We start from the raw sequence: 26,662 nt of genomic DNA, 5'->3' as shown, positions 1-26,662 counted from the left end.
TCTCTGGAGCAGATCAACATCATGATCCTATCAGCTCCATGCTGCCTAATAACGCCAGGCGTGGGCTAGAGGGGTATAAAGCCCCCCAGCATTGAGGAGCTGTGGAGCAGTGGAAGAGCTGTGTCCTCTGGAATGATGGATGGTGGTGGAGCTCCATCCAGTACTTTTGGGATGAGGTGAGGATGACGAGGTGGGGTCACTAACACTGACCTCACTAACACTGTGGTCTCCATCAAATCCTCACAGCAATGTTCCTCTAGGAGATGCAAGGTTTTGTTTTTTTGTTTTTCCGTGGCGGGTGCCGTTACTCTGCTCCGCCGTTGGAGGCGCTGCCGTGTTTAACCTCGCGAGGCTGCGCGTGCTCGGTAAATGAGCGCAGCGCGCGGCCAAGCGCGGACTAGCAGTTGAGCGGCGCGAGGATGGCGGCGACCGGAGCGGGAACAGCGGGGGGAGCGGCCGGGGGAACCGGGACCGGAGCCGGCGCGGCGGGAACAGGAGCCGCGGTCGGGAGGAAAAAGGACGGCGGTCCGTCGGCGAAGTTCTGGGAGAGCGGGGAGACGGTGTCGCAGCTGGAGGCGGTGCGGCAGTGGGTCGGGAAACACTACAAAAAGGTTAGCGAGCTAATGCTAATGCTAACGCTAACGCTAACGCTAATGCTAACGCGGCCCGCGCGCGCACACACACAATAGAGTTAACGAGGAGCGGCGTGACCTGCTGCTCTACAACACCGGGCTCAGCTCACTGATTCCGGGCTCTACCGCTGTCTGAACCCCTCGAGCATTATAAAGCTTATATATTTATCCTTTTATCCGCCGTATCTGTTGGTTTTCTGTGAGTTTTAAAGCTCCGTTCGGTTGAAGCGGTCCGAAGTGAGCTATGCTAAGCTAACGGTGTTTTGGTTTGTGGTGGGGTGAGCTCGCTAACGAGTGCGCGCTTGTTTTCTGTGTTTCTGCTCAGTTTTAACCAGCTTTTCTTCATTTTCTCAGCATAATCAAGATGATATAGTTAATAAAGTCTCGGTGTAGAGACAGCTAGCTGCTTTAATGCAGATATTTACACAGTTAGTGGTGATTTTCGTGGAGGCAGCTAGCTAGCTGGCTGGCTAATTGATTCATTGTATGAGTGCCTCTGCAAGTTAGCTGGAGTCTCTCTGAACTCTATTAGCTGCAATATTTGTGTTTTTTAAAGGTTATTAGTATATTATCAGATGCACCTGGATGAATCAGTCATGCTGGCAGCAAGAAAGCCAACCTAGCCCTGGTAAAACAGTGGTTCAGAGCCTGTGTGGTGGTATTAGACAGCTGTTAGGCTGGTAATAATAATAATTATTGTTATTATTGAAGGCTCAGCAATTCAGTGATCAGCTGGATTATAGGGCTGCAGTCTTAGCCAGCCTTAATGTCTTGGGATTTCCCATAAAATGGTTAAAAATGTCCTGATAAACAATGGGTCCCTTAGTTTAGTTGAAGTAGCTTATTAGACAGATATGATGTAGGATCATTCCTAAATGGCTTGGTTTACTATGAAGATCTTAAGAACTGAAGTTTGGGGTGGAGGTTCATACAGACCATTCTCAGGTTTAGTAACCTCTTTAGTGTTTGTTAAAAGTAGGGTTCTCTTAACAACACAGTGGGTGCATCTCTTATTTATAGATATTATCTGATAGATTATCTGTTAGAGAGCCGTGCTGAACAGTGGTGAACTTCAGCGCTTGATTTTAGGACGGCGGTTCGTACAGAAGCTTAGCCGATGTCTGTAGATGTCCCATATACTATAATATGCACTATGACTATTTGCACACCTGTACAGATGTTCTTTTCTTTCTGTAAATATATTTTCAGCTCTTTATTACCTTTAGTACTTCTTACTTTTTTAATTTATCTCCTACGATATGTATTGTTTTGTGTCATTTTCCTTTAGTTTAAGACTGTGTTCTTTGTGTTTTGTTACTTGTCATACGTGTTGCTCTCATCAAGACAAATTCCTTGTATGGGTAACATACTTGGTGAAATAGAGATTCTGATTCTGATATACTAAATAAGTATATACAAGTAAGTTTAGTGGGTTTCAGTAAGCTTTTAGTCCGTCTAGTGGCACTAATTTTATTTATTAGTCGTATACATTAGACAGTTTTAGACAGAAGATCGTGAGCTGCAATTTAGGGCAGAAACTAATTTTAACCCGTGTCTGTTTATAATCTATGTATCAGTAAGGTAACTTAATGTCTGTCTGAGTCAGCAGTTTAATTTTCATTTTTAAAGGTTTAGTTTACTCAAGAACTGAGTTTTAGGGTCGTGGTCCATGCAAGTCTTGCTCAAGCCTCTGTCTATCACCTGTATATTAGTAAAATAATGAACCTTTTTAAATCACAGTGACCCTTTTAGCCATTGCATGTTCAGCCTTTGCAAGCATGACCTCGTTAGAGCAATGGTTCTGCCCTTGTTTGATGAATGGTGGATCTTAGAAGAACTGGAATTAGCACTAAAGCCACTGTCGTTTCAACAGTATGCAAGCAGACAGAGGAGCTATGTAGTGCAATGTAGAGCGCATACAGTGCAAGTGTGCAAATGTGGAGTAAAGAAATTGCAATTAAATATTGTAATTAGGAAGGCTTTTGGTCAGTAAACAGACGGGACGGTGCAGCACTGATGCGGCGCTCTGTACTGAATGTGTGTGGTGAGAATAGGGTGCAGAGATAAAGGTATTTTATAGATCTGGTAATGCAGTATTCACCTGTCATGTCTTTCAAGTGAACATACTAATAGTCTTTGTGTTTTCTGCAGCATGTCCAGGCCGACTCTCCATCATGCAAGACTCTGGCAGGGCTGGTGGTGCAGCTGCTCCAGTTTCAGGAGGACGCTTTTGGCCGAAGGGTGAGCAACCCGGCCCTCACCAAACTGCCAGTAAGTGCTGATTCACAGATGCTACTTTCACTCTCTTTGTTTTACACAAAAGTCTCTTTTTCCCTCTTTGTGTAGAGCCATGTCCTTACTGTCCTGCAAAAACCTGGCTTTTAAAGTTTAGTTATTTTTCTCTTTGCTTACCAGGCGTTCTCATTCTCAGATTCTAGAAATTATCAGTCTTAATATGACCTTACAACAGTTCAACATCCTAACAGACACTGATTTATATCAGGAATGGCATCTGATGCTTTCTGTTCTGTCCTATATGATTTTATTTATTTATTTATTTATTTATTTTTTATTATTATTTTTTAGGCAAAGAGCTTCTTGGACTTCAAGCCTGGTGGAGCATTATGTCACATTCTGGGGTCAGCCTACAAGTTTAAGAGTGAGCAGGGCTGGTGAGTGGTCTGATTCTAACATTATGCTTAAACCTTATGACTTGTGGTGTTGGTGTAACATGGTGTGTATCAAAACTGCTCTTCTTGACTGGAGTTTGATTCCCAGTTCGCATCAAACCTCCAAACATTTTCCTACCTGTGTAACATGACTCGCATGTAGGAGGTCTGGATAAGTGTCTGATAACGTGAGTTACATTAACTAATTACTGCTGATCGACATCACATGAGAAATGTGATGGACATCAGTGCCATCAGCACTAAGCAGCATGACTCAGAGTTCAGATTTCATATAAACAAAAAATAAATAAATAAATGTTTTGTGTTTTCAGGCGAAGGTTTGATCTGCAGAACCCATCGAGAATGGACAGAAATGTGGAGATGTTCATGAATATTGAGAAAACACTTGCTCAGGTAAGCTTTTCTAGATCGGACATTTGTAATTTGCTCAAATTTCAACTTCTTAACTTTGATTTTTAATCTCGCTTCCTTCAGAACAACTGCTTGACCCGACCTGTTGTGTACATCGCATCCGACGTGGACCAAAAGCAAGCAGGCAAACTTAAAGACATCGTCAAGAGACATCAGGTTAGAAACATGATGGCAGAGGTTATATCTATATTAATTTTCAGTGAGGAGGATAAAAAAAATCATTTATTTATTTAGTAGCATTTAGGAAGTGTTTAGGTCAGAGGAACGACTGAATCTGCCTAAAAGTCAGCCTGATATCTGGTAGTTTGTCCCAGCTTCTGATTCTGGTCCAGCTTTAAGCATCAGTCAGGCCTTTTTATTTTATTTTTTTAACTTGTGTATTATTATTAAATTTCACTGCTGTTTTATCTTGTCTTTTCTTCAGGGCTCAATCACCGACGATAAGTCCAAAGCCACACACCACATCTGTCCCTCCCCCTCTCAGTCCGAAGACGGTCAGTTCCACATAAATGATCATCGCAAAGTATCTGTACCTTTACACTGCATTAGTACTATTACATTTATTTATGGTAACTCCAGGCGGTCAGTGATACTCACGTGGTGTTGTGATTTGACTAGATCCTACTTTTCAAAAGGAAGTCAGTAATTATCTATGTAATCGAAAAACTAAACCCCGTATCATACTGTGACTGCATTATCACCCAAGCGACACAAAGACGTGTATCGTAGTTTGATATTTCAGTGCACCCATGTATTCTTGCACCATTGGTTGGTTCATTAATGCTGACTGCATTATCACGCTGTGTTTTGCAGAGGAGTGGCTGCGCCCAGTTATGCGGAAAGACAAGCAGGTGCTGGTACACTGGGGCAATTACCCTGACAGGTGTGTTTGTCCTTTTCTATCACATATAACATTAAACATCAATTTAATGTTGTAATATGTCATATGGTAAGTGTGGGAACTGACCCAAGGGACAAATAATATCAAAAGTCAAGTGGGTTTTATTGTCATTTCTACTACATACAGAGAAACAATGTTCCTCCAGGACCATGGTGCAACATAGACACAGTGCATACAGAACACAAGTGCAACACCGTACAAGTACAGACAGATAACACAACACAGTACAGACAGAGAATAATAAATAATTTAGGGGTAGTGTGCAAATTATGCAGTGTGCAATAAATAGAGTCCAGCGAGGTAGTAAAGTTATTTGTGCAAAATGCTTCCCATACTGTCTGGGGTAAATGGTTGGTGAGAGTCATGGTTCGTTGATGTGCATTGACTCTGCACTTCTTTTTTTTTTTTTTTTTACAGTATTGATGCTATTCATGTTTTAGACCTGGGTCTACAGATGTTAAAATTGAGACCCCAGACAGTGACGTTCCAACAGTTGTGACCCATAGTTGTCCTTCAGTCGTCACAGCGCCCGCACTTTACAATGATCTAGCATTGAACATCATATGCATTCAGATTATAACCATCTTCAGCCTGGCTCTTATGGGTTAACATTGTTTAACACGCAAGGTCTGTTACAGTTGGGTGATATGGTTAAAAAAAAAAATGTATAGACATTCTGACGATGTGTATTTAGCTCAATATTTTGTTACACATAAAATTCTCAAGTAGCTTCAGAATTTTAGCAAACCTGCTTTCCTAATGTCCCATGCTACAGTGACTACTGTTAGACGTTTTGCTCCATCCAGTTAAACATGTCCAATAAATTCTATATAATGAAACATGCATTTAATCAAGAGTTTTTAAGCACCGACAATTTTGACTATATACTCATAAGTATATTGTGTATCGCAATACTGTTAATTACAATACATTCAATTATCTGTGGGTAGCAAAGTGTTTCTAATGAGACTACACTGAGCAGACTGGTGGGCTAAAAAGTTATTTACACCATACGTAATTAAATGTTTGGGACCAGCTTGAGTAATCAGCTCGATGTGCCTCAAAATCAGCCGATTATCCTTTAGCGTGGCCATTGTGGCATTTTATTATAATAGTAACTTATAAAATCTAATATGATTTCTGAGTATTGTATCAAAGTTGGAAAGCCCCCACTGTGTCTGAGGACCAGGTTTTTAAACTATGTGGTAAAATGTTCCATTTCTGACCATCTTTTTGGGGACTGTCCTAAAATGTCTCCTATTTTTCCACTCTTCAGTTACGATACCTGGGTGTCCACCAGTGATGTGGACGGAGAGGTTGAGGACCCGCCGAGCTCAGAGAAACCTTGGAGGGTAAGAATGCTGAAATCTGCTTAGATCAGAAGATCTTGTCTTGATTAGTTCATGAACATATTTGTGTGGTTTATAAGTAATATTAATTTCTGGTTGATTTACTCGTTCTGTTTACTTTACTGGTGGTGTAAAGACTAGACTGCAGCAGTGAGGAGGAGGGATGATTGGGTCAAACATGCATAAGATGAAGCAGAAGTATTTTATTCAGAAAGATCTTGTTTACTACTGGAAATGTACACAACAGCCCAAACCTTACCTATAAGACACCGTGTGTTGAGGTCCTTTTTAAGTAAATATTGTCTGTTTTTGTTTACCTGTCTCAGGTGCATGCCAAATGGGTGATTGACACTGATGCGTTCAATGAGTGGATGAACGAGGAGGACTATGAGGTGGATGAAAACAGGAAGCCAGTGAGCTTCCGGCAGAAAATCTTCCCCAGAGAGGAGGAGGTAAGGCACAATTTTGCTGTGTTGTTGAACGTTCACAAATTGGCTGATGGGTTGTACATTTTGTAAAGCCGGTTTATCCATTAATTCAGTTCCTTAAGCCAGAAGTGAAACTAATTAAACGAGTAAAACTAAGCCATCTCTAATGGGTAGTATTTACTTTTTGGCAGAATAGAGCTCATACTATAATGGATAAATACACCTGAACATGAATACGTTTGTTCTCCTACACGGTGTTGTCAGTACTGAAATGTCTGATCAGATTAAAAGATAAAAGACCTAAAGAAGATTTCAAAATAAATATTTACCTGAAAATGTTACACAAGGAAGCTTCAAATGCAATGCTGATTCACTGCATCAACCAGCCATGCCCACATCATTAATGCAGACATTTAATCAGCAGCATCTACTTAGTGACATGGTACTGCTCATTGTTTTCACATTGAATGTCCATCAGCTCTTCTCTTATTGTAAAAGCTTGGCTGTGGACTGAAGTTATCTGACTAAGCTGAAAATACCGCATTGAACTGTACATCTCATTTAAGCAGGGCTGTTAAGTGAAAATAAGCCATAGTCTCTACAGCAGGGGTGGGCAACAGGGTTTCCCACAGCAGAGCGTGCCGATTTTCCCTGCTCTAACAGACCTACTAAACCTGGCAATAATCAGGTGTGCTTGAGCTGGAAAAGCAAAAAAACAGGGCTGCACAGATACCACTGTTCCTTTCCTATACTGATATCAGATTTTCAAGTATCTTCCGATACCATGTACCAAAACCAATTCTGACTTGGGGACTCGATAGATGGCTATAAATCAGTAAAGAACAGTGTTTACTGGTTAAGGAACTGCACATTTGAAAGGTTTGCAGAAACAGACATATGCAGGTAGGGAAGCAGAATCTCTCTCAGCTTCACCAAACAGCTTTTGACTGTTGGTATTGGTGTAAGTGCCAGTATCTGCGCTGATGCAGATTCAGCATCGGTGCAACACTACAAAAGCCTACAGGACTGAAATTACCCGTCATTGGCCCACAGACACACTTCTGTGTATTGTAAAGCATAGTTACTGGAGGTTAAACGGTCCTCAGTCATGGCTTGTACCGTAGTTTAGGACCTCACAGTTCGATATTAAATTTATTTGTTCCATCTAGTTGTTGAAGTTTCTTTGGGATGACTGTGTTGAACTCCTCTTACACTTCTGCTGTATTGCTCACACCTACTGAGCTCACACTCTATCAAATAGTCCCCAGGCCTGTGTGTGTCTGTTTTCGTGTGTGTCACCCATGCTCTATAGCTCTTCCTCCTCACTCCACCCTTCCTCATCCTCCGCCCCTCCCTCCTTCCCTTTCTTGTCCCTTGGTCAGCCCCCTGCCCCTCCCTGCTGTGTGTGAAACCGTTCCATTCTCATATTCTGGCATTCTCTCGCTCTTTCTCTCATCCCTCACTCCGTCACCATGGTTACTGATCAGTCTTCCCGTACGCCCGATCGTAAGGAGCGAAAGTCCCTGGCTGGAGGAAAGAAGAGGCGGCGCTCTCCATCCCCACCGAGCACTCCTGCTGAGTCCCGCAAGAAGGGTGGAAAGAAAGGGTAATTGCTCCCACCCACCTCCCTCACCACTTGCACCTCTTAAAGCGATAATCTGACCAAAAATATCCCCCACATCACATTTGAAGTACATTTGCATCTGTAGAATAGACCGCTGTAGCCATGCGCCGCTCTGTAGTCGGTGTTATGGCCGTTTTCGGCACTCTGGGTCTGAGCCCTGATTGGTAGAAGTGAAGAACAAATAACTGCATCATAGCCTACAGTATTCCCCTGCTTCAGAATCCAGATAAACACCAAACTGGTCCTTGAAGGTCAAGGTGGTTGAAAAGCTGATCATCCAAGCCATAACTTGCCCTATACTGGTAAACAAGCTGGTAGACCAGCTCAACATATGATGACCAATACATCTGTAGAGAAGTACTGCCAATAGAATAGGTGCATATGAACCTATTGGCTCCATGCTGCCTTATGCCAGGTGTTGGCTAGAGGGGTATAAAGCCTGCCAGTATTGAGCTGTGGAGCAGAGGAAGAACTGATTATCCAATGTTCTGAGCTAATTAACACTTGCACTCAGTGTTGCCATCAGTGCCATCAGTGTTGTAAATTCAGGCTTTAAATGAAATAGGTCCCTGTTTATGTTTTAGGACACTATTAAGTGGAATTGAGGCATGATTTTAAGGGGGCTAGTCTCCTGCAGTGCACTGCTCATTTCTAGTGAACTGTGTAGCTCACCATATAAAAAATGAACCAGAATGCATTCAGAGTCTTTGTTGGCAAGCAACAGACAGTGTAACGAACTGGAGTTGACCACTCAGGCTCATGTAGAAGAGTTATAGTCATGAACCACCTTTTTTTTTTCTCACCAAGTTTGTGTTTCTACTGTTACTCTAACAGAGCTAAACAGCGCCTCTTTATATAGCGCAGCACTAATGATGGATGTTATGGTCACAGCTATAGTGAATTAGAAAGGCAGTGCCGTGTCAGACATGCTCACTCTTCCTGTTCTACCATCCCAGGAACCCAGGGCCGCACTGGAAAAGGCGTGGTCACCGTGATGATGATGAACAGGATGAGGATCTCACCAAGGACATGGAGGATCCTTCGCCTGTACCAGGAATGGAGGAGGTTTCGCTGCCCAAAAACGGTGAGTGATTTGATCATGTTTGACTGAACACCGTGTGGCCTGGATCAGCTATAGGATGTTCTGATGTCTGGTGTAGAGGTTATAAAAGCAGCTGCCTATGTGAAGCTTATTCCAGAGTTTTTCTAAAGCAGGGTTCCCACAGACTCTTACAGTCAGTAAGTACAGATTTATAATAAAAACAATGTTAATAATAAAGGTTTATATAAAATGTTGGTGTTCTTATTAGAATGTAGATTGGGGTCACTGATTGTCAGTTTGCTTTGCTACAGATCAGATGAGTTTGTAAACATTGGAGCGTTTCCTCTTGGTTTGGTTGGTTAATATTTTAGGATAGAAATCCCATCTCACTTCAAACCACCTGAGAACATTCTCTCTACTGATTGGTCAGACAGAGCTGTCTAGGGCGGGAGTGTGAAAGCTAATACAGGAAGAAGCTCCTGTGTTCTGGACCAGTGTACAAATGTTTCTGGGCAGTAGAACAGATGAACAAACTTGGAGTACACCAGAGAGTTTGGTCGTATTGAGGCTCATTCGCATACTTTCTTAAAATAAACCGCTCCAGAGTTCTCAAGGATCTCAGAACGGGTGTTTTGGTATGTATACGAGTGCAATTAGTGTTTTCACACTTGCCCAAACGAACTGCATCAAGGGTGAAAACGAACCAGAGTCCAATTTAACCGGACTAAAAAAATACTTTTAGTTAAGTTAGCTGACTAAACTGAGGGTTTCTTTGTTGGTTTTCTGTTTTTACAGTGAATCAGAAGAAAGACAGTGAGAATGCGCCAGTGAAGGGAGGAACTGTGGCTGACCTGGGTAAGGACGCCCCCTGTCTGCAGGGTGCTATCTTGTGTGTTTTGATATTCTTAAACGGTTCTATTAATTTTCTTCTGTTAAATTTCTTTCTCTCTCAGACGAACAGGAAGACGGCTCGGTGGCATCTGGGGGCAAAGTAAGCAATAGTTTCTTGTACTTTTTTGTGGTGTAGAGTGAATATGTATGTACGACAAAAGGCTCTGCTCTTTGCTGATGTATGCATCTGTGGTTCCTTGACAGGATGATGAGGATCAGGGTAAAGCTGAGGTGAACCGCCTGATCGACTCTGGTGAGGATAACGTGACCGAACAAACCCATCACATCATCATCCCCAGTTACTCGGCCTGGTTCGACTACAACTCGTAAGAGCGTCCCTCTCTCTGTTTGAGTTTTTATTAGGATCTTCTAATGAATATTATGCTGTGTAATAGTTTGAGGTTTATTAAAATATTAGTATATAATGCTTTTTTTTGTCTTTGTTTTAGCATACATGAAATCGAAAGGCGAGCCTTACCAGAGTTCTTCAACGGCAAGAACAAATCAAAATCTCCTGAGATGTAAGTTCACACCAGCAGAAGAGCTGTACGCTGTGGAATATGCAAGCTTTTCTACTTAATCAGGGCTTTTTAATGTATGATCCTTTTAGACAGTCTTTGTGTTGTCATTTTATCCGTAATGCTGATTCTCTCTGCTCAGATACTTGGCGTATCGTAACTTCATGATTGATACGTACCGGCTGAACCCTCAGGAGTACCTGACCTCCACTTCCTGCAGACGTAATCTGACCGGAGACGTGTGTGCTGTAATGAGGTACATAAAAATCCCTAATGATCTGCATATCTATAACAGGCTGTTACAGGTTGTGCAATAAGCTAATGTATACACAGTTACCTGCGGTCGGGCAAGCAGTCCATTTGCTTTTTCAGTTTACTGCTAGACATGCCAGGGTAATATGTCTAGCACATTTTTACAAGCTTCAAAAATCTCTCTCAAAAAACCCATTGCAGTATGGTCCAACTGAATGCCTGATGATGTCACTGCTTAAGAGGAACCCTTAAAAACTAATGGTAAATGATGGGACTACCAGTGTGTCGGTTCAAACTGGATTAATATATACATATTAAATACCTTATATAAATATTATACCTTGGGTTGTAAACAGGTCTTATAGGAAGTAAAGGATGACCGAACTAGGACTCAAGTCTACTGTTTAGCAGCATTAGCATTGCGTCTGTTGTAAGCTAATGAAGCAGATATCAGGGAGCATGCTTGTCTTGGCTGATTAATGCATTCAGGGTCAGCAATCAATCAAGGTGCTTTAAATTTTTGGCCGGACTACTCCTAGTCTGGAAAGTTGAGTGTTCTAGTTTATATTAGGTATAAAGTCATGTGTGTTTATAAAGGTATGAGTTCTGTAGGTCATGGATGTATAAAGAGGCCTGAAAGTGCAGACCCAGTGTTTTCAGTTGGCTTCTCTTCAAAACAGATTTATTATTATTGTGTGTGTGTGTGTGTCAGGGTGCATGCATTTCTGGAGCAGTGGGGCCTAATTAACTATCAGGTAGATGCCGAGAGCAGACCACTGCCCATGGGACCCCCGCCGACACCCCATTTCAACGTACTGGCTGACACACCCTCAGGCCTTGTTCCGCTTCACCACCGCCCTCCACAGGTCAGTCTTTGAAACAGCAGCGTTTGCTTTGGGTGGTCAGCATCTTGACGTGACTCAGCCAAAATTAGACGTATTGTGGTGCAGAATGTTGCCAGAACATAAGCATTAACTAAGATTTGTTATATGTAGTTTTAGCTTCTAGTGTAGTTATAGAAACATATACTCCACCAGTTAGCACAGCGATAACTACATGCCTAAATCAGGATGCACTCCAAGTTGTTTTGACTTAATTGGTAGAGTTAAGCGTGCAGTTAGCACACTGCTAATTAATGGGATATAAGATTGTTGTTTGAAATGAAACTTGAGGAACAAACTTCAAATTCTTAATGAGCAGTTTTTCTAGAATGCAAAATCCACAATATAAGCAAATACGCTGGAAACATAAGGTCCTTTTTAAAATGGTTATCCATACACATGATCAATAAACCCCAGACATTTGAATAATTGTGTAAATTAGATTTTGGTGCAGAGCAACTGTTGTAACGTTGCTTGAGTCTGAATTTAAGCTATAGATCTCTTGGCTAATTCAAGTTTCAGCTTTAATATTTTTAAGTCAAGCTTTTTACGCTCTTGACACTTGTATTTTGATCAAATCCTTCTTATTTCTGTCTGCCAGGTTCCTCCTGCTCAGCAGATGCTGAACTTCCCTGAAAAAAGCAAAGACAAGCCCACAGACCTGCAGAATTTTGGACTGCGCACAGACATGTACTCCAAGAAGAGCACCAAAGTGAGCAAAGGCAGATGTTTCATGGCTCTTTGGACATTTAAAGGTTAAGCAAGTCGTTAATAATTGTAATAAAATTGTGTTTCAGAGCAAAGGAAGCAGTACCAGAGAATGGACTGAGCAAGAAACTCTGCTGCTGTTGGAGGTAAGACCAGTGGCCAGACACAGAAGGTGCAGTTTGTCTATTGCTTTTGCACAGTAGCCTATTTACCCTAAATAGAGACTGTAGCTCCGCCTCCTCAGTATATATCAGAGTACCTACATTTAGAGCGTTACTAATATTCACTCTAATGAGACTGTAGCTCCTCCCATCAGAAGATTAGGTCTGCTGTTACTGAAGTGGAACGTGATGCTGATGTTTGGTTGTGGTTAATCTCCTGCACGGTGTCTTCTGCAGGCTCTGGAGATGTACAAGGACGACTGGAACAAGGTTTCGGAGCACGTGGGGAGCCGCACTCAGGACGAGTGTATCTTGCACTTCCTCCGGCTGCCCATCGAGGATCCGTACCTGGAGAGTTCAGAGGCAACTCTTGGACCCCTAGCCTACCAGCCTGTCCCCTTCAGCCAATCAGGAAACCCTGTCATGAGCACTGTGGCCTTCCTCGCCTCCGTGGTGGACCCTAGAGTGGCCGCTGCTGCCGCCAAAGCCGCCCTCGGTGAGTTTGCATTAGGGCTGGACTATTGAGCCAGTGGTTCTCAAACCCTTCTGGCATTATACATTGTTATACACACAGTGCCATCTCGTTCCACACACACACACATCATGATGCCAACCTTCTGGCATGTATGCTTCTGGCATAAATGTGGCCCTGTTGCTGTTTGGAGGCTGTGTCTTACTTATCCTTCTTGATTGTGTGTGTAGAGGAGTTTTCTCGTGTACGTGAGGAGGTTCCTGCAGAGCTGGTGGAGGCTCATGTGAAGAAAGTGCAGGAAGCAGCCAGAAACACTGGGAAGGTGGATCCATCCTTTGGTCTGGAGAGCAGCGGCATCGCTGGCACTGCACCGGATGAGCCAGAGAAAACAGGTAAAATCAGACTGGCAGGGTTTCCATAGGTCCTCCAAGTCTTAATCTTAATTAAATGGAATTGGTGTCTTAATACTTTTAGAGCCCCTATCCACAGAGCACATTCATTACACGCTCAGCACCCCCTTGGGTCGTGTTTTCTGTCGCAAGTTTATTGAGCACTTAATGAGACGAATCAAGTGTATAAAATATTTAACTGCAGGGTCGCAGCTTGAGGTTTTACACCCCTGGTTTCTGAAGAGTCCCCTGTTATCCCAACTGTGTCCACCAGAGGTAGCTGCTAGAGCAGCACTGTAAATGGGTGGAGATGTACAGATTGTGGTAGAGTGGGAGCAGCCTTGTTTCTAATGGCTGTTTTAGCTTTTTAGATGCAAACATAAGAAGAAATAAGTTTTGTCAATAGGGTTCACATTCATTTACCTGTAGTGTAGTACTGCATTATTCATTTTTAGGTCATTTATAATACCATAATCACTTTATTGATTGTGTTCATCTAAGAAACACAAAGTGTTGCTTTTATTAGGAAATTACTACAGTATTACATTTCTGCAGTCATAAGTTTGCAGACTACAGGCCTTACTGATCCACTAGGGTGCTGATTTAAAGCAACAATATGTGGCAGTTTTCCTAGGGCTTGAAAATTGTGCCGAAAGTGACCGTCGGGACCATTAAATAGATGTAATTTTGCCCATGCCAATTATGTCAGTTTTTTTTTTTTTTTTTTTTTGCTATTTTTATTTAGCTGTTGCTTTCCTAGCTCTGCCCCCTTAAAACATACTACTGTATATGTGATCACCTGACTCCACCCTGTTCAAGTCTGAGACATGGAAACAACATGGAGGAGAACTTGAAGAACTGAAGGAGCTTGTATAATCGTTCATTTAGCACATTAACAGTGATTTTGATTTGGGTTCATGTCACAGCACGTTTTACCTTAAAATACCGTTTACAGAATCCCGTTGCTTCACCACGGATTGTTATAAAGGCGTTCTGGCTACTGTTGGTCAATTGCTATTATGGAGCTTTGGTGATGGAGCTGCAGGAAAACCTCTCTCCAGAACTGTGTATCGCTGCATAACCAGAGTCATAATGGTGTATTTCACTGTAGGAGTAATCTAGCAGGATTTTACACTGACTCTGCTTACGCAGCTCTAGACAGGTGTGGTAAGTGTGTTCCTGCCCGTTCCGAGTCCAGATTTGCAACGTTGGAGACACCATTCTCCCCATTACAGTTGGAGTACCATAAGTGGTGTTGTGAAGCTGCGATTTCAAGGTGGTAATGCTACAATTATGTTGCTTTAAGTCAGATTTCAGCATAAAAGGCTGAATTTGATATCTGGTGGGGGGCAAAGGGAAAGAATCAGACCCAGCCCTGTAACAAATCCATGCACAAAAGTGTTTGCTGTGTTGTACCCCTGCCTAGTCAGTGTCGTTACTATAGCAACCGGCGTGAATATGCGAGCTGGTGTGAACAGTCTACCCATACAGATGAGAGTGGCACATGTCAGACTGAGCTTGAGGTGCAGTTAAATATCATATTCGGGTACTAGACTGGAGATGGTTAGGGATTTGTCTGCAAGGTGCCGGGCTTTCTTTTTTTAATTATTATTATTATTATTATTATTATTTTCCTCAACATGAGCTTCAAGCAGTAGTGACTGAGGCTCTGTGCACGTGTAAGGGAGATGACCATTTGGATTAGAGTGATGCTGGCAGATGGGCTGTGGGGGGAAGGGTTGAATCTGGGTCAGTTAATGTGAGTTCAGTGTACCAACGCTTGGAATACGCACATATGCAAAGCCCAATACTATGATTTATTACTGAGGCCATAACACACACTCGCAGCTGATCAACCACAAGTGCTTCACTGCATTTTACTCGGCATGTCTTCTTAAAGGGCAAGCTCATCCAAATGTGCTACCATGGCTAATAATGACGGTAGGCGGAGGTTTATCGGTCTGTCTGTCTACCTGTTTATTCTGTCTCTGTATCTGTTACTGCCTCTCTCTCTCTGTGTGAGTCCCCCGTAGACCGTAACTGTCCTTATTTTCTGGTCCTGCCTCACCCTTTACTGTCAAGTTACCAGTTAGCGTTCTCCTGCAAGCATGTTGAGCTTCAGTGTTTGTGTGTTGCCAGCACTTTAAGATGATGATGTTAGCCTTCACCATCACCACTTGATGGTGAATGGGACTCTCGCACAGCTCCAGCCAATCCTCCGCCTGTTCAGTCCGCCCCATCTCTCTTTTCCAGCTCCCCACACACACAGAGCACTGACTGTTGCACAGTTTGTCTTCAGAGACAGGCAGCTATTAGCTGCCTGATAAACTCTCCTGCACTCTTTATCCCCCTTTATTACCAGTATGAATAACTGCAGCGCTCCCCTCTCCCTGCCCCAGCCTGACTGAACTGCCCACAAAGCACTATTGATTAAATGCTGGATTCTTCCACCGGCCCTGAATCAGCTGCTGCCTCCAACCCTCTGTGTGTGCTCCGGTGTCTGGTTCAGTGGTTCTGTAGCCGGTCTTCACAGGTTACGGTTCAGTAGAGGTGTACAATACGTTGTTTGAAGTTGCAGTATTATGAATGTAAGTGTTAGTGTTGAAATGACTCCTTTATAGGGATGCACAGATCCGAAACTAGGATTGGATATTGGCCCCGATACTCTCAAAATTAGCTGGATCGGGTATCAGATAATTAGTCTGATTCAAAATCTGGAGTCAGATTCTTGCACTGCCGGTATTCTCGGCTTCGTAACCCAGGGACCTGACCTGTCGTCAACGATCAGCAAGTAATCCAGGTTGTCTTTTATATAAGGAGAACCAAGAAGGGAGGGGTTGCTCGCTCCTCTTTAGTCTCACAGACTTCCAATTTCAGAATAAAAGTCTCGAGCCCAGACAACACTGTGCCAAGGTCTAGCACATTTACCCAGTGTCCAGTGTGTTTGTTTGTTATAGTATGTTTTATAATGTTAATAAAGTAATAATTACGTCAATCCTGATGCCTTATTTCTCTCCCAGGTGGACAGGTATATGACCTATTAATTCAACAGTGGTATCAGATCAGTATCGGGAATCGACCGATGCGCAAAGTGACTCGGTATCTGTATTGGAACAGAAAACAGTGGATCGGTGCATCCCTACTCCTCAGTGAGGTCCTTAGTGATCTACGCCTACACGTCTGATTCTCCTTTCCCAAGTGTGTTAGAAAAGGACATGATGTGAAGCCAGTTAAAAGTCTTGCCCAAGCCAGAACGTCCACATGGAAACGTTAACAGGGTTTCCTTTTTGTTCTCATCTTTTTCAGAAACAACAGAGCCGGAGAAGATGGACACAGACTCGGAGCCTCAGCAGACGGACAAGGTCAGTTAGGCCTCCACCTGATAATGAATTTGTATGAAAACAGCTTTTCATTCATGCAGAGCAGATTATACACCATACGGACAAAAGTATTGGGTCATCTAACGCATTGTTTCTTCTGAAATTATGGATATTGGCGTGTGTCCTGCTTTCGTTGGAGCAACTGTCTCTACTGTCCAGAGAAGACTTTCTACTAGATTTTGGAGGAGGAGCATTTTTATGATTTGATTGCATTCAGTAACAAGAGCATTAGTGAGGCCATGATTTTAGATGATCACCACACCACCATCATCCCAAAAGTACTGGATGGAGCTCCAACATCATTCTAGAGAACACAGTTCTTCCACTGCTCCACAGCTCAATGCTGGGGGGCTTTATAACCCTCCACCTCACATCTGGCATAAGGCAGCATGGTGCCAATAGGGTCATGATGTTCTGCTCCAGAGAGTCCTATTCTATTGGCAGTACTTCACTACAGGGACTCGACAAGCTGTGTGCACATTTGCACATCTGTCAGCCATTGCTGCAACTTGAAATAGCTCAATGCCTTTATTATAAAGGGTCTCCACTAACATTTGGACGTAGTGTTATTGTGAAAAATAATAACTATGAATAAATATTCATTTGTACAATAATAATCATGCATTGAAATCAGGCGGAGACCAAGGATGAAGCAGAGAAGCCAAATGATTCAGCGGAGAAACCGGCGGAGGGAGAGAAGGTGAAAACTGAAACGACAGAAAAACCTGAGCGTGAGGAAGAGGAGGGTGAAGGAGAGACAAAAACTGCTGCTCCTGATGCTGGTAAATACTTATACTGTCAATGTAAAAACTACACACTGCAGATTAAAACTACAGATCATTTGCTGTCATTGGAGTTGACATTAATTTCTCATGGGCCTGTTTCAGAGAAAGACAAGGAGGAGTCAATGGACGTGTCGGAAGAGAGCAAGGAAGCTGGGGATACACCGGACGAGGGCAAGAAGAAACTGGACCTGGAAGTGGGAGAAGGCAACATCGCCACCGCTGCAGCTGCTGCACTCGCCTCCGCTGCAACCAAAGCTAAGGTAGATCACTGTTTACTCAGGAGGTACACAGAATGGCTGGAAATGGGGCTGATATATCTCTGGAAAATCCTGGGTGGGATGTTGAGTGCAAAAAAAAAAAAAAAGATTGACCCCTATCCTGAAACAGCATACACTTACCCTGTGACGTGAAGTTGGCTGTGTGTTCCTGTAGGTAGTAGAGTTTGGAGTTTGAGCTTGAGCCTAGCTTTTAGGTCAGAAATAAAGAGCTTCAGTCAGAAGCAGCTCATCTTCTAAAGTGCAGAGTAGCAGTGGAGTCAGACAGTACTTAAAATGTAAAGCTATGTATGTATGATGCATTGCAAACCACTGGTAGCTCAGTGCTTAGAGCGCTGTATTATTGATGACAGGATTGTGGATTTGATAACCAGGCTCAAAGATCCCACTGCTCTGGGCTTGTGTGTGTCCGCTGCACAGATGGGCTAAAGGCGGAAGTCAAATTCCTGGATTCCAGTAAAGCTGCTTTGTGACAACAGCAGTTATAAAATATACACATTTAATTTGATTGAAAATTACATCAGTGTCCAACTAATCACAATACAGTATATTACAGTATAATACAGTAGATATTTCATGTTTATGTATAATTTACATTATTATTTATTAACAATTCAGTAACTCCTCTTCAAATAGCTCAGGTTTATTCAATCAGATCAGACAAATGTATTCACATTTCTATTTTTGTAACATACCTCTTCCTAAATCTGTATTTATTTTTATTTGTTTTGGTCTGTTATTTTATCCATCTTGTCTTTTAGTTTGTTTTCATGTGACCAGGCAGTCGTGTCGGCGAGAGAGAGAGAGACACAGATTCAATGTGGATTTTAACCAGTTTTATATTGAACAGTTTTCAATAATCTTGATGAATATAATGCAATATATATAACTTTGTGTTTTATCTCTGCATAGATGTGTCCTTGTAGATTTTGGTCTTAGATAGGTCAGTCTTTCCTCCACCTCAGTATCCTTAAACATTGCATGACTGTGGACCAAACATTGAGCTTCATTCAACCGTTAATTTTTGTTCAGTGGCGTTTTAAGAACTCTCAGCCCCTCACTGTGACTTATTTAACCTGTGGAGGTTTTTGCCGCTCGCTGTCTTAATATAGCTGCAGTAAATATTTATTTCATACACTTGGCAAACTTTTGGATTATTTACTCGTCTCTTTCCCTCTGTTTCAGCACTTGGCTGCTGTGGAGGAGAGGAAGATCAAGTCTCTGGTGGCTCTGCTGGTGGAGACTCAGATGAAGAAGCTGGAGATTAAACTCCGTCACTTTGAGGAGCTGGAGACGATAATGGACCGGGAGAAAGAGGCGGTGAGGATTTCCCACGTTCTCCAGTTACATTTCCCTTCCTACAGCCCTGCGTCCTCCTCTGGGCCTGCACAAAACATGGTGGATGTGTCAAAAATCAATTTACAGTTTTCTCTTGGAATTCCCATGTAGTCGATTGTCCTAGACATCCTGTACGACATAATGTATCTTTTTAAAATGGACAAAAGTGTGTTGCAAAGCTTACAACGGCTGTAGCGGCATGTTTTGTCCTGATTTTGTAGAGAAGAGTAAGTTCTACAGTGTCAGAAATCACTTCTATTAAAGTCTATTAGAGATAACTGCAGACCTCCACATGGTTTGAGGAGACTTGTGTTGTAAATGCAGTGTAAAATGTTTGTGGCTGAACTGTAGCTTTAAAAGGAGGTTATACAATCTGCGTGCAGCCTAATTGTAACTGCACGGCCAAAGTAATTTCTAAACTGATCCCAGTTCATTCATGATTAATTTTATTAAGCATTCAAGTCTTATTGCACCACTACTGTTCATGTTGGAGGTCTTAGCCTTGTGCTGCAAATGCAACACCACCAGTTTTGGCTTGTCTCCTTCTCGTGCCAGACTCTACTGTTATCTGCACAAGTGAAAGTGTGAGCGCTGCTGTCCTCACACTTTAACGTGATGAAGCAGTGCAGGATGTTGATGTGTCACGGCTGCGGAGAGTAACCCAGTTTAGCAGCTGGAAATAGTGCGTAAAGAATGTGTCTTTATATAACTCTGCTCAGAGCTTTAGTACGGGCTGTGTCTGCTTTAGATAATCAGCATGTTTTGCATGAATTGCTTTTATTTTGGTAAGGGTAGCGTGTGTTCAGTGGTGTTTCACCATCAGCTTGACCACAGATAAACCTACTAAGAGGCTTCTTTGAGATTCTAAGGACGTCCGAAGCAAATGGACACTAAATGTATTAATCCAAAAAAATGTATAGACTGTTTGGGGAATCATTTAGTTTAGTACACTTTGTGGAGTGCCAATATCCAACATTGGCACCTCATATACAGAAATGTCCCGAGTTAGGTTCATTCATCCTAGGGGCGGTGGAGGCTCAGTGGTTAGAGCTCTGGGCTTGCCATGACTGACTGGGTCGTGGGTTTGATACCCGGGCTCGGCAAGCTGCCACTGTTGGGCCCTTGGGCAAGGCCCTTCACCCTCTCTGCTCCCTGGGTGCTGGAGTTGGCTGCCCACCGCTCTGGGTATGCCCCTAGTTCACTACCACAGATGGGTAAATGCGTAGGACACACAGTACAGTGACGAATACGTGCATCTTTACATATTAGTTATTTACTTAGCATTGAAGAAATTAGGATGCTTATTAATTATAGTGATTATAATTAATAATCATTTTAATTAATTTGGTGTGTTCTGTAACGGTAAAATAAGCTTCAGTTGAAGCCTGACTTGTAAGAGCTTCTATTAAAAGATTGCACAGGTAGATGCAGCATCAGTTGGAGTCTGAGAGTAGTAGGGTCAGCACTGAATCAGTCTCATCATATATCCAAAAACAAGCCACTGTCTTTTACAGTGACAACAGGCACAGTACCAGAAATGGCCTGTTTTCCAACCTCTTTGTTGCTTAAAAATAGTGTGTAAATTAGTTGTGTATAAAACCACACACATCCCATGGTCATTTTTTATGACAATAAGTCTGTCATATGGACCCTTGTGTATAAATACCTATACTGCCCTTTTCATTTATCATGATTTATGAGCGACATTTGTCTGTATTAAACTAGTTCTGTTCCTTTAAAATGATTCCCAGATAGAAAAAATGAACCTGAAAAATGTGCATTACTGAACCTCTCTGTTCATGCTTTCTTAAAGTGCTTTGACTGAAGTCCCTCCTCTCTCTTACAGCTGGAACTCCAGAGGCAGCAGCTGTTGACGGAGAGGCAGGCGTTCCACATGGAGCAGCTGAAGTATGCAGAGATGAAGGCCCGCCAGCAGATGGAGCAGCAGGCGGCGGCAGCAGCCGCTGCAGCGGCTCAGCAGGGCGCAGGGGGTCACCATGGGGCTCCGCCTCAACCACACGGACCCCCAGGCCATGGCCCCCCACCACACGGACCACTGCCCCATGGCCCCCCTCCACACGGGCCCCCGCCAGGCATGCACCCCGGACACCCTGGTCATCCTGGATCGGGGTACCCACCAATGCACCACCCCATGGGACCCCACCACCCAGCACAGTCAGGTCTGTCCACACAAAGCCACATTGATTTTTAAGGCACCTCAGAATCCAACATCTGAGCGTGAAAAGTACTGATGCCGGGTTTGTGTTTAAATAGGACCAATGGTTGGACCAGGTCAGCCCATGCCAAGCCGGATGATGCCAGGGCCACCTGCTGGAGGTCCTCCTCCAGGAGGCATGCCCCCTATGATGGGACCCAGACACCCTGGAGCCCCCAATGGCATGTGTAAGTGTTTACTGAGTGGTGTGTGTATGTGTGTAAAGTGTAGAACTGTTTGTAGTTCAAGGGCGTATGTTTTTTTTTGTCATTTTATTTATTTCAGCTCTCATGAGGGCAGTAGTGGCTTAGTGGTTAAAGTACAGGGTTATTGATGATAGGGTTGTGGATTCTGTACCTATGATCCCTAACCTGCCACTGTTGGACTCTTCAGCAATGCTCTGAACCTCTCTGCTTATCCAGGGATGCTGCAGATCACCCTATGCTCTGACCCTGGCTTTCTAAGCTGGGACAGAAGTCTCATTGTATTGTACAAGTGTATAAATCACAATACAGGCACATTACATGTAATGAGCCCCTTCAGAGTGGTTGCTTCTAAAAGCTCTTTAAGGTAACAGTGAAGGATATAAGGATAAGTCATAAGTGTCGCTCTACAGTTTGTGGACATTCCTTATCTTTCCAGAAAAAGGGTGGGAATGTAGGAGAGATGGGTGGTCATATGTAAGCATGTTTATAGTTGTGGTTTCAGAACTGGCTGTTTTTGCAGCTTTGCTTCCATATATGGAGGTGTAAAGGGTAAATCGCTCATTTTTAAACCTGTGTTTAAATGAATTTAACAGCAAGAGCAGCAGTGTTTGATGGAAAGCAACACTATTGTTACGCCCTTGAGTGCTAATTGCACCCTTGTGGAGGGTAGTTAGTGAGTTAGTTACAAGCCAGGTCCATAAGGTGCTTCATTAAATCTAAAGCTGAGCTGTGTCTTAGCAGGAACCTGGTGATGTATGCATCGCGATACAGAGGTTACCATTTAGTATATTGTAATACTGTAAGCAAGACAATTGTTAAATTTTAGGAACTGTCAGTGTAAAAATACTATCATATTCATAATAATCTAAAAGAAATGTGCTTTTTATCCAGTCAGAACAGTTTAAACACCAGACAAAATGAACCACTGTCTGCCTCCAATCTTTACTTGTAAACTCTTAAAATGTAATAAATGATAATTGATACAGTTTTCCCAAAATCTCAATTTGTCAATATACAGATTGACACCTACCCTGCTATTGATCCATTATATTTATGAATAGCCTCATAAACTAAAACTCTAGAGTCTCTTCTCTAGAAGGTGTAATAACTCTGTTTTTCTTATTACAGATCCTGGCCCACCTCCTCCTACTGCTGCTGCACAGCCTGATGGGATACCTCCGGCTCCAGCATCCTCGATCCCTGCCCGCCCAGCCGAGAACTAACTCGCACAGTTCTCACCTCCTGACTTTACGATGCCTCCTCTATTCTGATATTTCTGATATTGACCTGCTCTTGTAACTTTCTACTGATTTGGCTTTCAGCCCCAAACCCTTCACACTGAAATCGCACCTCACACACAACCATATACATACATATACCCACACAGCCCATACGACGTGCACACACTCGTTGTCTGAACACACAGGCAGACATGCTGCTCTTTCTGCACATGCTGCTGCCTTCACTCTGGCCTTCTGTTTCCCGGCCTGGCCTGACCTGACCTAGCCTGTAGGCTCCCCTTCTTAGAAATCAGGGTTTCTCAGTCCTGGAGGTGTGTTGGTGTCTTCCTGCTCTGACCTCTGGTTCAGCTGTTCTCATTACAAGCTCCGCTTCAGTTGAACTGGCTGCGCTAGAGCAGGAAATGATTGTACAGTAGGGCTGCACAATGTAGGTCGAATGCTAGTATTTTGATTTTTGGTCTGCTTAAATACACGGATTCATCAAAACACACACAAGCCTCAGTAAGGTCATTGGGATTGGTTATAGGGCTCATTTGCATATTCTAGCTTTCACGAATACCAATAATACAACGCTAGATCTCATTGCAGATTAACTAATGGTATGTTGTGCAGCCCTACACTGCACCAGCCCAGGATTTAGAACTACTAATGCTAATACAGCTCTCTGTGTGGTTTTGGTGGGCAGTGGGTGGAGTCAGAGCTGCTTGCTGTTGGCTTTTCCCTGTAATAATGTGAGTGGACTCGTATGTGTATATTGTGCTAAATCTGTGTAAGCTTGACGCATAGAGGTAAAGGCCATTTTATTAGCAGCCCTCTAAGCTCTCTATTCGGAATCACACTGTAGCAAATAAGCCAGTGAGCAGCTTTGGCCTCCTGCTATAGCCCATCTAGAGTGTGTGCGCGTGAGAGTCTGTGTTTTACACATATGCATGTAGAGTCGGTCTCTGCTGGCAGTCAAGTGGAGCTTCCCTTCTTCACCTTGTCTAAGAATCTACCTCTGCTGAACTTAGTCTTCTGGACCTGGTGTGAGAGTTTGTGTGTGTGCATCTGTGTTTCCAAAGCTTTATAACCCAGCAGCCTGTCGAGGAGTGTGTTTTATGGAGCTCTGCATGGTCACCTGCTCTCTTTACCCTGTAGCGCTCAAGCTCAAGTGGTAATCGATGAGGTCTTGAGTGCAGGTATAACTCACACATGCATGAGCGCACACACACACACTTCAGTGCTCTGTACCGCTCAGAGGATCAGGAACCATGAACAGCCCTTGGAACCGCTGTAGTTGACCGATTGTAGATGGTGGAGACCCAGGCCCTTATGAATACAGTGCAGAAACTAACGACATACAGCTGTTTTAGAAACTAGCCACGCTTAAACCTAAGCAGACGTTCTGGAAGCTGCTGTGGTGTGAAAAATGTCCACACACAGGCCTCTGATCAGTCAAGATCTCTGAAATCAGAGTATAATTCAGAAGCGTGTGGATGTGCTGGTGTTGTAGTAGGACAGTGTGGTCACAACATGCGTTTGGCTAGCTTTAGCAGCTGTGGTGTGAATGCAAATGTTAGCTTCAGTGCTGCGCCTTACACAAGAGCCTGTGCTCACAGTGCATTAGCTTGTTTAGCTTTAGCTACAATAGCTAGGACATGCGCGTTGTGCAGTCTGACTTGGTTAGCATTACTTGCTGTAAACAGCTTTATTAGACCTGTAAATCGTCACTGTACTCAATGTCCATGCCCAAGTTCTTGCGGTTCATTTTAGCTGCTGTTGCTAAATGATTTGATGGAAACTGGCATAGCGAAACTGCACATTTTGGTGTTCAATACTGATCTGAGGCACAAAGTGCCATTTTGCTACAATAGCTAGCCAGTGTTTGTAGGTTGTTCGTGTTTGAGAGTTGGCTAGCTTTAGCTGCTATGGCTGGCAACTGTGAGAACGTCTGAGGTAAAAATGTACATTTCGGCTGATGTGAAGTTGAGAAACATATAGCAGGCTTCGTAAATTAGGCCATTCAGTCGTTGCAGTTGGTTAGCTTTAGCTACTGTAGGGAACATCCGTGTTAAAGTCCTCATTCACTTGATTAGCTTTAGCGGTCATAGCTAGCTGACGTACTATAGACTGTTCGTGTTTGTTCACGGATACAAACATTCAAACACTCTTTAGCGCCGTTTGCAGATCTGAAGCAAAGTACAGGGGTAGAAAATGAACAGCTGTTAGCTTTAGCTGCTACGGCTAGCAGCCTTGAGGTAATTCGGAGGTTCCGAGATGTGAACGCACCGCACATATAGCTGTGTTTACAGTTGCAGTCGGTTAGCTTGAGCTACTGTAGCCAACACGGGTACTAGAGACACATCCTGTACTGTAGCTAGCACACATGCTAGCGACTCTGCTATGGTTCAGAGACACACTGTATGCTTTTGAGGCCATGGACCGTGCATAAACACACACACACTCTCTCTCTCACACACACACACACACACACCGCACATGACTGTGTTAGTGAAGTGCCCATTCACTTGGTTAGCTTTAGCTGCTGTAGCTAGCAGATGCACTGGAGATTCTACTGTTAACGGCTACGCTCTCTCTCTCTGTCTCTGAAGCTGGAGGGCTGTGTTGCTTCTTTTCAGTAGCTGCTGCTTAGTGTTCCTCCTTTAGGTGCTTATTATACTGTAGCTGCCCTGCCTCACTCTACCTCTCTCTCTACTACCTCTCTCTATGTCTCTCGCTCTTCCTCTTTTTATTTCTCTCTCTCTCTCTCTCTCTGCCCATATGACTGCTGCATTACTGCTGTGTGGAGGAGTTTCGCCCTCCTCCTGTTTTTTCCTCAGGTGATCCGTGCCCTTAGTACGAACATGGCCCTCTACACTACACACACACTCATACACACGTTCACACACCTTTACACACTTGTGTACATCTTCCAAAAACTGTTTCTGGACGGTATCTTTAATGAGACAGGAGCTAACCCCCTTAAATCTCTCCTCCTTCCCCTCCATATATATCCTTTATTGCTTCGTTATTTTAAGGTAATGTATTTTTAAGAAAATAAAGTTTGTGTAGACTCTGAGATCACTGTTCTTTGGAAGTTTGTAGCTTTTTCTTTCCTTTTTTTATTAAATAAAGTTTTAACTGGCACGGTACCGGTACTGAGATCCAAACACTGTTACAGTGGTCTGATTTATTTTCTGAGTTAGTTTAATGAGCTGGATTTAACATCTGTCTGTGGACACTCCTTCTAATGAGTGCATTCAGCTACTTTAAGCTGCACCCATTGCTGAGACAGATGTGCAAATGCACACACAGCTTGTCTAGTCCCTGTAGAGAAGAACTACTGCCAATAGATGGTTGGTGTGGTGCAACAGATGGCACCACTACCTGCCACCAGTGAGCTACTACACCCTGTGGGAGACTGTGGTTCGATTCTCCTGAGTCTGGGTGACTATGCTGTGCTACACCAATAAGAGTCCCTGGGCAAGACTCCTAACACTACATTGGCACCTCCTCTGTAATATGAGTAACCTTGTAAGTGGCTCTGGATAAGAGCCTCAGCTAAATGCCGTAAATGTAACAGAATAGGAGACTCTGGGCAGAAAAACCTATTCTAGGCCAGGCGTGGGCTAGAGGGGTCTAAAGCCCCCCAGCATTGAGCTGTGGAAGAACGGTGTTCTCTGGAATGATGGTGGTGGAGCTCCATCCAGTACTATTGAGATGAGTTGAGATGGCGATCATCCTCCATCCTGACCCCACTAACGCTCATTGCTGAATGCAATCAAGTCCTCAAAACAATGCTCCTCCAAAATCTAGTCTTCTCTGGACAGTAGAGACAGTTACTCCAACAGAAGCAGCAGCATCAACTCAGAAGAAGCAGTGAATGAGCTGCTG

The 26,662-nt window shown here is 43.3% G+C and overlaps 1 protein-coding gene across 2 annotated transcripts; it reads left to right on the top strand.

Moving 5' to 3' along the window:
* The first annotated feature begins 408 nt into the window (after nucleotides 1-408).
* Nucleotides 409-25,847, top strand: smarcc1a (SWI/SNF related BAF chromatin remodeling complex subunit C1a). 2 transcript variants are annotated; one of them, XM_072692552.1, is made up of 28 exons: nucleotides 409-611; nucleotides 2,784-2,903; nucleotides 3,219-3,304; nucleotides 3,634-3,715; nucleotides 3,797-3,889; nucleotides 4,158-4,227; nucleotides 4,547-4,616; nucleotides 5,911-5,986; nucleotides 6,310-6,435; nucleotides 7,923-8,017; nucleotides 8,992-9,119; nucleotides 9,873-9,932; nucleotides 10,031-10,068; nucleotides 10,173-10,294; nucleotides 10,418-10,489; nucleotides 10,629-10,742; nucleotides 11,451-11,604; nucleotides 12,221-12,331; nucleotides 12,417-12,473; nucleotides 12,726-12,984; nucleotides 13,191-13,352; nucleotides 16,656-16,711; nucleotides 17,364-17,511; nucleotides 17,617-17,774; nucleotides 18,975-19,109; nucleotides 20,974-21,307; nucleotides 21,402-21,530; nucleotides 22,677-25,847. In XM_072692552.1, exons 1-28 carry the CDS (start codon nucleotides 420-422, stop codon nucleotides 22,769-22,771), a joined length of 3,342 nt encoding a protein of 1,113 aa, XP_072548653.1. In that variant the 5' UTR covers nucleotides 409-419; the 3' UTR covers nucleotides 22,772-25,847. The 2 variants fall into 2 exon arrangements, with proteins under 2 accessions (XP_072548653.1, XP_072548651.1); XM_072692550.1 differs by having other exon boundaries at nucleotides 7,899-8,017.
* The last annotated feature ends 815 nt before the right edge of the window (nucleotides 25,848-26,662 follow it).

The sequence above is a fragment of the Salminus brasiliensis genome, chromosome 1, assembly GCF_030463535.1.
Source record: "Salminus brasiliensis chromosome 1, fSalBra1.hap2, whole genome shotgun sequence".
Taxonomy (NCBI): Eukaryota; Metazoa; Chordata; class Actinopteri; order Characiformes; family Bryconidae; genus Salminus; species Salminus brasiliensis.
This window is presented reverse-complemented; position numbering and strand designations above follow the sequence as displayed.